This window comes from Podarcis gaigeae (assembly GCF_964106915.1).
Source record: "Podarcis gaigeae genome assembly, chromosome: 3".
Taxonomy (NCBI): domain Eukaryota; kingdom Metazoa; phylum Chordata; class Lepidosauria; order Squamata; family Lacertidae; genus Podarcis; species Podarcis gaigeae.
Window position 1 is genome coordinate 91,224,479 of NC_139680.1, and position 10,444 is coordinate 91,234,922.

The 10,444-nt window shown below is 40.2% G+C and overlaps 1 protein-coding gene across 12 annotated transcripts in view; it reads left to right on the top strand.

The window, feature by feature from the left end:
- The window catches only part of ENAH (ENAH actin regulator), a 72,549-nt gene extending 62,636 nt beyond the window's left edge, over positions 1 to 9,913 (top strand). For 11 of the 12 annotated variants that reach the window (XM_083733266.1, XM_083733268.1, XM_083733271.1 and 8 more), the window contains 6 exons: positions 49 to 103; positions 624 to 672; positions 1,846 to 1,912; positions 4,464 to 4,542; positions 5,567 to 5,624; positions 6,592 to 9,913. In XM_083733266.1, coding sequence (XP_083589392.1) covers positions 49 to 103; positions 624 to 672; positions 1,846 to 1,912; positions 4,464 to 4,542; positions 5,567 to 5,624; positions 6,592 to 6,629 — 346 coding nt within the window. In that variant the 3' untranslated portion in view covers positions 6,630 to 9,913. The remainder of the gene's footprint in view (positions 1 to 48; positions 104 to 623; positions 673 to 1,845; positions 1,913 to 4,463; positions 4,543 to 5,566; positions 5,625 to 6,591) is intronic. The other variant, XR_014562744.1, reaches the window with a different exon arrangement.
- The last annotated feature ends 531 nt before the right edge of the window (positions 9,914 to 10,444 follow it).

Consider the following 10,444-nt stretch of genomic DNA (forward strand, 5'->3'; position numbering starts at 1 on the left):
AGTGTTGAGTAAGGAGTAACTGAGTTCACTTTTTGTCCCTGCTTGAAGGAGACGAATTGCTGAGAAGGGGTCATCAGAAGCAGAAGCAAAGGAAGAAAAAAATGTAAGTTGACAAATTAATCTGGCACAATATGCAACATACCATATAACCAAATTACAGGTAACTCACACCTTATGCTTATTTTATTTACGTGATCACAGCTTTGCACGCACCACACAGCTGCAATTGTGGGCTTACAAGCACTTGCGCCTCCTGCCTTTCTTGCTGGGCTTTGAGAAGGCAGCAGAAGGGCTCTGAGACCCTGCCAGAGCTCTTAGGCCACCTTCCCACACCTGGATAAGCAGCATTCCACTTTGCAGAGTGGAGGTTCCAGGGGTTTCTGATTTCACACGTTTTTGTGTTTATACATGGACCCTCAGAACCAAACCCTCACATAAGATGCAAACTACCTGTATTTTAATTTTTGAGATTAACTTGCCTTAATGGGGAAAACTGCTTCGGTGCTTCATATCTGCTAAAAAACCCCAATAACTTTAAATGTTCCATCTGATTATGTCACCTCACTTCTGGAAATTTTGACTAGACTTGCAGGTTGATTGTATTTTTCATCTAATTTAAATAGGAAGAACCAGAGCATTCAGCTTCAAAGCCTCCTTCAACAAGCACACCTGGTAAGTTGTACAAAACTGTGACATTCACATAGCTGACACAAATTCTGTGCATTCATTGTCCTTGCTTTTAAGGTTCACTTTCCAAAATCAAGTATGTCAGTAACAACTTAAGCTCTATACCTAGAACGGATTTCTAGTTTGACAAGCAAAATAGCAATCTCTGCAGCTTTTAATTGGATGCTGTTGCTTACTGTAAATATGGATGCAACGAATTTCTTAAGATAGAAATGCTTGAATTCCTAGAATAATAGAATCGTAGTGTTGGAAGGAACCCCAAGCCTCATCCAGTCTAACCCCCTGCAATGCAGGAATCTCCGCTAAAGCATCCATAGCAGATGGCCATCCAACCTCTGCTTAAAAACCTCCAAAAAAGGAGAGCCCACCACCTCTTGTGAGTTCTTCAAGGTCAGGCATCCCCAAACTCGGCCCTCCAGATGTTTTGGGACTACAATTCCCATCATCCCTGACCACTGGTCCTGTTAGCTAGGGATGATGGGAGTTGCAGTCACAAAAGATCTGGAGGGCTGAGTTTGGGGGTGCCTGTTCAAGGTGTTGTGTGTACATCAGGCGGGATTGAAGCCACTGTTTCCATCTTAACCTATCATAATGGGGCTTGTATATGGGCTCCCTTTTTTATAAACTCTTCCTTTCAACCAGTTTTTTTAAAAGGGGAATATACCATATATTTCCTTTTAAAGGACTGACTGAAAGGAAATAGGTAAAGGGCAGTGAGGTAGATGATAACCAGTGATTCAGCATTGCAAAATTCTTAGCAGGAGCTTAAAAAAAATCTCTCTGAAGTGAGAGGCCCACAGGATGATTTGTACATAGGAACCAAATGCCCTAATGGCTGGGGCCTAAATTGTCTCTGTCTGCCTGGGAAGACTTTCAGGTCACAGTGTATCACTTACTGAAAGCGTTGGCTCGGCATGCTGTGGGTAAAATATAATATGGATTATTGGGAAATGGGTGGAGTACATAAGACAGCAGGTTTTTCAATGTCACTGCTTAAATCTGTGGTACACAGCCAGGCGCAAAGTGATTGGAGCCGTACAAGTCATCTTAGCTCAGATTACTCTTTAAAGTACTATTGTTAACAGTTCAGAGAAGGACTTTTATACAGCAGTAAACCAATGTATGTAAGTAACATCCAGTGATTTTTATCTCCTGTAGAACTAACAAGAAAGCCTTGGGAAAGAACGAGTGCAATGAATGGAAGCAAGTCACCCATTATCTCGAGGTAGTTGTCTTTTGTTTGCAGGGTACAACCCCCACCCACCCCAATGTGACTGGAACAGAAGAGTTTTATTTTTAAAAATTGAATAGTAAAATGCAAACCTAAGTATTTTATGGCTATAGATAGTGTTCCATATCAAATGAATATTGTGCCAAGGAGTGGAAGAATCAAATACCTTTTAGCCCTTCAATTATTTGTCCTTTAAAGATTTTTGTTTGTTTGTTATAACAAAGCATGCAGTGAAAGATGAAGATCAGTAATAAAAAAGGGTGAGGTTACTTTCCTTTTTCAAGAAAGCCTGATAATGAATTATTAATTTTACATTGTCATAGCAATTTTTCCTCAGGAATTAGACATGTAATATATTTAGAATAAAGTTATACTAAGCTTAAGTAGTAGATTGTGTATGAGTTCAGCATTAACAAGGAGTTGAAAAATGATTTCACTACAGAGTGTTTCCCCCAGGCTGAGGACAGTGAAACAATTGCTGAGATGGCTAGAGTGCTGGTGGAGAAAAATTTGTTCTGAATCGGACCAAACATCGGTTAGAGCTCAACGTCGAGCCCACCAAGTGGCGATAGCAGCAGCGAAGAACACCTTCTTCGCTGCCTCTATCGCATCTGCTGAAAACAGTTCCATGAAACTCCTTCAGGTAGTTCGTAATTGAACAGAACCACCTTCTCCATTGGGGACCTATAAGGACTCCCAAGATCTCTTGCAATGATTTCGCAAAAAAAAAAAAAAAAAAAAAAGGAGATAAAAATCACTCAAATTGGAACTAGTGATTGGTGGTGAAGGTCCTGTGTGAGTGACTGGATGCGGTTGGAAGGTGGATGGCAGTTAATGGACTGACATTGAATCCCAAGAAGACATAAGTACTATTTCAGGGGGGGCAGGTGGAGGGGACTCCCTGGTCCTGAACAGGGTAACTCTGCCGCTAATGGCCAGGTGTGCAGCTGTGGGGTCATTTTGGACTCACATCTGTCCATGGAGGCGCAGGTTAATTCTGTTTCCGGGGCAGCTGTCTACTAGCTCCATCTGGTGTGGTGGCTGAGATAATGCCTGCCTAAAGTAATACCTTTAGTGGACTTCTCCACTAGATCAAAAGCCTGTGGACTGAAGGAGCCCATTGTTCACTGATGGTGAAGTTTGGGTCCAAGCTTCACCAGCAAAGCGTGTTCTCCTTCATGGAGAGCACGTGTTGCGGTGGGGGCCGCCAGGACACTCCAAAGTTGGGGGCAGGCTAACTGATCGTTGGCCACTGATGCGATTGGGGCTTCCCTTGTTGTTGGGAAGAAATTAATGTTGCCATTTATTGATTGACAGCCAGAAATGCTAAAACTCCTTGCACGAGGCTAGGGCTTCCTCTTTTCGCCTGTGCAGCGGATTGCCCGTCCCTCCCTCCCTCCCTAGAATAGGGTTGTTCGCTTTGACCTTGCTATGCCTGTCATGGGGTCGTCTGCTTTGGAGCGGGGGCCTGGTAGGAATTTTGTCCATCTGGCTGATTGGCTGGGGCCATTTGGTTTTTGCCTACTGCGTAGCAAATCGTCACAACTTGTAAGGTTGCAGTTAGGCATTGGTTTATGGTTTGGTTGGTTGAGGGGCATGGATTGGCTGTGCCTGCCCCTCTAATGCTGCTGCTGCAAGGGATTCCGTTAAAGGAATTGGGGGCTAACTATTGCTTGTCCACTCTGTCAAGGGGGCTCGAGCCATAGCAATGAGCTCCTGGTTGCATTTGGGGTGAGGGCAGGTTCCCTGCTCCGCGTAACCCCCAAGTGTATTCCCCCATTCTGACTTTCGCATCGTGCGGAATGTCAGTCTGTCCCCCATGGTGGGGGCAGATAGTCGCAACCAATGCCTGGTTGCATTTGGGGTGAGGGCAGGTTCCCTGCTCCGCGTAACCCCCATTCTGACTTTCGCATCGTGCGGAATGTCAGTCTGTCCCCCATGGTGGGGGCAGATAGTCGCAACCAATGCCTAAGCAACCACTCACAAATTTGTATTTTAATAAAGTTGTGGCCAAAATTATGCCAAAAACCTTAAACAAAAATTCTGTGTGATGTGTGAGTTATTGGGGTGGACCTGGGGACCTCGACACGCAATGAACACACAAATTTACCACGTAACCAAACATCTCATGGCCTTCCATTAGCTGTGTGTTTTTAGAAGGGCAGAGAATTATTATAATTATAATTTAATATTGTTGCTGCTTTGATGACTTTATATCAAGGCAGGATATAACCTTTTATGTAAAGGAATCCACTCAGAAGTGAAACTTCCATTTAAAATCAACAACACAGCATTCTACTTTTAATGGTCAGACTGCCATTCTCCCGACATTTTTCAGTTTGAGATAAAAGACCATCTAGGTCCAGCAGAAGCATTTTGCTCATCAGTCAAGAAAACAGAATAATTAAACTTCTTAACTACTTAATGGTGGGGGTGGGTTGTAAAGGCATGGTAGGCAGTAGATCACTGTTCTTATAAATTGAATTGCTGGTGGAAGTAGCAGGTAGCATAGTTAACTTGAACCATGTTTGTTTGTTCTTTACAGACCAAAATCTGCATCCTCTGGGCAACCCAGTACAAATGGAGTACAGTCTGAAGGGCTAGACTATGACAGATTGAAACAGGTAAATATTTTATAATAGAACTCTAGTCCTAATGTTGTTTGGGTTTGATATTGACTTTAATTATTTCTGGTTGACAACAAACTTTATTTCTATAATTTCTCCGCCATTTGAGCAGCATGGTGTACAACACGATAGAAAGAATATAAAGTACAACAATAAAACATTTTTAAAAACCACAAATATGCTTAGTATGCAGGTCTTAAAGCAGTCTATTGAAAACATCTACAGAAAACATCTAAATATAGCTGCCTTCAGTCACTATAAAACACTTTAATGAAAGGGTTTTAACCAGTTGTCAAACTACCAACATAGGTGGTTAAACATGCATCCCACGGACATTATTAAGCTTCTGGGCTTAATATCCCGGTTAATTAACAGACATTAAACCAGAATTCCCAGTTTTGACCTTAATAAGGAACTCTAGTTTTAAATGAGCAGGATCTCTGAATGAATGGCAGAGGGAACATGGGCAAAGAAGCCTTAAACTGGTTTCTGGCTTCATAAATTGTGGTTACGAAGTAGATAAGAATACCTCCTAATCTGACATAGAATTGCTACTTCGCTAGTTTCATTGTAAATAAACACTTCTTTTTAAGGCATTGCATCAATACTGCCCCTGTTTTACATAACATTTCCTCTGGGAGGAGGGGTTTTCTGCACACAGTGAGGCAGCAAAATCACCCTCTTCTTCCTTATCCCATTACCCTTGCCTATCTTGCCACTGAGATCCCTGAGTTTCCACAAATAGATGCAACAATCAGTATGTGATCAGTTCCCAGATTTGTGTGGTGGAGGGGAATTAGCTCTACATTTTGAGCTTGTGTTCACTGGGTTCTCTCTGTGCTCAAGCTCTATACAAAAGTAGGGGGAAATTATAATTTGATCTAGGTCATAGAAGCACTTCATTTGGAGTGTCGCTACTTGAAATTTAAACGTAGGCTTGTTAAATCTTTTTCAATTTTGATGCCTTTTAAATTGCCTTGGGCAAAACGTTTGACTTTTTAATTCTGTTCTGATACTATAGGATATTTTAGATGAAATGAGGAAGGAATTAACGAAACTAAAAGAAGAGTTAATTGATGGTGAGTATTTCAACCTATGACTGGTTTTCAGGATTTTAAGAATGGAATTGTATGAATGGGTTAGGCTTTTGAAATGGAAAATTCTCAGACCTCACATGCTTACCTTTCATTGGCACATGATCCTGGCCCCCAAATGTTCCACTATCACAATTACAATGGAGGAGTATGTTTCAGTTGATCAAGAGTTTGGCTTCAGGTCCATGAGGCCTCTATCCACTCCTACCTGAATTGATATCTAGTTTTGGGGCAAGTCACTGTTTTGCCTCAACCTCCCTATCTATAAAATGGTGGTGTAAATATCTGTTAAACTGGCCTGCCTTCAAAAGGTGATGTTCGAATATAAACTTGGAATTTAAAGCAGACTGCCGATTAAAAGCTCTGGATAAATAGTAAATGTCCTTAGACCCTGCCCCACTTTATTATGTACTTAGGCTGGCTGTGGCACTTCCAGAACATTAGATTACCAGAGTATGGTTTACTGTGACAAAGCTATCCATCCAAGAATAACAATAGCTAGAGCTGGAAAACCACCAGAACCACTTGGGCTTCCCTGGACAAAGCTGGATCCAAGAAAAAACCCAGGCTATGTACCTGGTTTTTCATGGGAAATATAATCCCATTTAGAGTGTGCTGTCTTATCTAATTCCCAGACCCTATAAACACCTAGCAGAGCCTTCATCTTGTCAGAATTCACTTTCAGTTTATTAGTCTTTTTGGGACTACCACACTATAATGTAGCTCCCTCGGCCTGAAGACAGATGAGTGCCACAACCCCGTAGTCGCCTTTGACTGGACTTAACCATCCAGGGGTCCTATACCTTTACCTTTTACCTGTAGCCACATTGTCTGTACTACGTTTGAGGAAACACTGTCTTGATACAGGTTTTCTCAAATGAACAGACCACATCCTTTCTCTGTTGAGATACTGCAGAGTTTAACAGCAATTTCCCTCCTCTTTCCAAATCAGCAATCCGGCAAGAACTGAGCAAATCGAATACAGCATAGTAGGACTTAGCCATTGTGACCACTGGTCTTGGCACAAAATCGACTACATTTTGCGAGCTGTTAGAAGAAAATGGAAAAAAATACACTTGGAAGAAGGGCAAGATTCTGAAAGCTTTCAGACATCACTTCGGTATACGATTTCCCTTTGCTGCTGTTTTCTGACTTTAAACCTGGTGGAAAATGTTATTAAGTAGCGGTAACGATTTATGCAGAAAATCCTATACCTGTCAGACGAGATCACAGTGCATTGAAATGTTTTCATATCGAGATGAAGCTGCACATTCACAATTCATTAAGACTAAAAGAGAGAGAGAGAGAGGAGAGAGAGAGAGAAAAGCTTGGGAAGGCCTTTCAGAGAGGTTTTCTTAGTGAAGGATTTAGCAAGTTATACTGTTGTACAAATGTATCTCAGGTTAGTCTTCCTATCATATGGGGTGTTTCCATGAATTAAAGATCAAACATGACTTCAGTTCACAAAATAAAGAGCAGATAAGAGTATGTTGTAAAATACAAAATTGGTGAATGAGAGATCTTCTAGGATGTGGTGATATATTGAGTTTTGGAATCTTATGATAGGAAGCCTCTCTAGTTAGCCTTCGTACAGTTTTGTAGGGGAAAATGCAAATGCTGTCCTGAGTATAAAGATGTAGATGCCTTCCTAAATTGTAATGCTTTACCAAATCTAAGACTTCTCCAGAAAACAAATCAATGGTCAAATGTAAATTGTTAGATTGTTAGAGACTTACCGTAGGTTTTTGAGCTTTTAAGATTTATGCATGTAGACATTTTTGTAATATAACACAACCACAGAGTTGGCTTTTTAATTTAAAACATCCTTGCATGCCACAAATACTAAGTAGCCTTTTTACAGTAAGGCCTAGTTAATGCCCAGGCAAAACTTGGGAGGTGTAGGGTTGGGGGTAGGGTGACTTTTTTTATTTAAAAGAATTTGTATTAATTACTGCACTATTTTTCCTTATATTGCATGCATGTGTAATAATAAGGAAAATGTTGTGACTTATCAGTAACCATGTTAAATAGAAGCAGATACTTAATAATTTTTTTGTATCATTTTGTTTGTATTTCAAAATTAGTAATGCTTCAGTAAGAGGTTTGGAAACCCTTAAGCGATTTTGCTTCTTTTTCTTAACTTGGTATAAAGTTAAGCATCATGATTAAACTTAGAGGTAATTTTTTTAAAAAAGAGGCATACAAAAGTAGTACAGAGCAGTCTTTCCACAACAGCTACTTGAACCTGTGCATTGAGGTCAGTTTCTACTTAATTTGGGAGTGAGCATAGTGCAAGGGTTATTTATGCTGCCAATCCTTTAATCCCAGTTTAAGTGACTAGGAGCAGGTCATGAGGTCATGTACTTCTTCCCAACCTCTCCCCAACGTAAATTCCTCCTGCCCTTCTCCCCATCTCTGAATCGTGGTTAACGGTTGCATCATCACTGGCCAGAAACTTGACAAGATCATATTTTAACCAGGACTGGAAAAGCTTTTGGTGCCAGTGCTGCCTGTAACCAGGGTTAAGGAGCCGTGGGGGGGGGGGGGTGAGCGGGTCATGCCAGGAAAGGTGCACATTTTCCTACAGCTTGCTCCTGATCCTTGAACCATGCAGTGGACCTACGTCAGGCATGGCCAAACTTGGCCCTCCAGCTGTATTGGGACTACAGCTCCCATCATCCCTAGCTAACAGGACCAGTGGTCAGGGATGATGGGAACTGTAGTCCCAAAACAGCTGGAGGGCCAAGTTTGGCCATGCCTGACCTAGGTAGTCTAGGTCAAATATTGATGCACAAAGTCACACGATGGAAAGTCTTAAGAACAGTGGTGGCAACAACATACTCTTCAAAGATGAAATTCACTTTGTTCCATCTCCTGTTCCAGTGTCCAAACTTTTACTGAGATATCCCATACAGACTTCCAGAAAGGGATGGGGTGGGGAATCCTGCAATTTTAAATGTTGTAATTCGGCAAATAATGTGCAACAATCTATAATTCCCACTGCCTCTTAAATTCTCCATGCTATATAATAGTGCCATATTTATCTTGTGAGCTATGCTGATTTGAAAAAAATAACTTGTGGCTATGGACAGAATTACTCATTTTCTTGAATTACCCACTTTCATCCAGTTTAGTTCATAAGAAAGCTTTATTTACCATATCCCCCCAAGTGTTGGGCACCAAAGCAAATTAACAGCTGCTTATTGCTGCTTAAAGTTTTCATTGAGGACATTCTCTGTTTCCCCTCTTTCTGTAAGATGGAAGTATGGCATATAAAATATGATCCAAAAATCAGTGGTTACATTTTTTTAAAGTGTTATCTGCATGCATTAGTTGAAGGCATTTTTTAAAATAACAAGGCAAACAGATGTTGCTCTCAAATTAAGAGGAGGCATTTTCATCTTTTAAAAGTAATTTCTGATTAAACAGTATAACCCTAAATGCTTACTCTTTTCAGAAATCATGTCTGATTTTGTTTGTAAAGAAAATTCAGAGATAGCCTAGCAGAATGTTAGAGGTGTAAGTGGTCCAAAGGTAAGAAAACTGAGTTACTAGATTGTGAACGAAACTGGTTAATGCACTAAACGTTTTGTGCCTTGGTCTAAAAATAACATGATTTCTGTGCAAAAGGAAAAAAGAAACAGGTCTTTGTACTCTTTCTACATGCATAGTTATGTGATCCTGAATTGGACCGTTCCAGGAAATCCAATTTTAGTTAAACTGTAAATTAAGGCTGTTTTAACGACAGCTATGCCATTGCTAGATAGTCCTGTAATTAAAATGAGCTACAGAGGAAGCTTAGGTTATTTTAATTACTGTTCTTTTAAAAAAATGTTATGATGGTTCCTGTGCTTTTGTACAGCGGATGCCTTAAGCTGAATATGGTTTAGGGGATCACTTTTAATTCCAGGAAGGTATTGCTTTCCTCAACACTGTGATCTGATCTGTGATAAATCTGTCCTATTCATACACAAGTGGCTAACAAGTCAATTGCAAACAAACTGAATGTACAAATCTTAGTGCTGGTGCTGAAATCTCTTCAGAGTTGTCATGAAACAAAGTTCATTGTTCAAAAAGTTTGCAAGCATCAAGTGTCAATCAAAACTGAAGATGAAACACTAATGAATGTTGAATTTTCATGCATTTAGTTTTACCTCCTTTTGAGTTTTTCAGTTAATTCTCTGCTATTTTTACCATATTGTGTCATTTTAAAATTTCTTAAAATGCTAACTTTGTTTTGTTTGAGCAGATGAAATAAAATTGCAATATATACATGCTGCTGCTATTGTTTATGAGACTTGATGTCATAATGAGAAACTGATTCCTCCTCCTTGGTGTTACCTAGTCCTATTGTCCTAAATTCATAGCATACTAAACATGCTACCTCCACAAAGAATGTAACAAATAACTCTCATAATTCAAAACTTATGCTGAATCCAAGAAAGTGGAGCTATTTCATCTTGAAGTTGCTTTTGAGCTTTGTTTTGTCTCCATCCAGGCTCCCCATACCAATGAATGAATGAACACACACAAACACAGCACCACACTACATTATGCTACACAAAAGCAACACCATACATTTTGTCCAAACAGTTGTTTGTGCTTGTTCCTTTGTTTCTTTTTTTTTAACCAATTAGTCATCACCGCTTTTTTTCTTTGCTGACATCTTGTGTTGGATATAACACAAAAATGATTTGTGACGCTTTCTTTGTTAAGCTTCCACCCTTTCACTCAAATCACTTCTCACTGTCTAGGTAATGTCATTTATGTGATTTGACAGACTAGATCAGGCATGGCCAAACTTG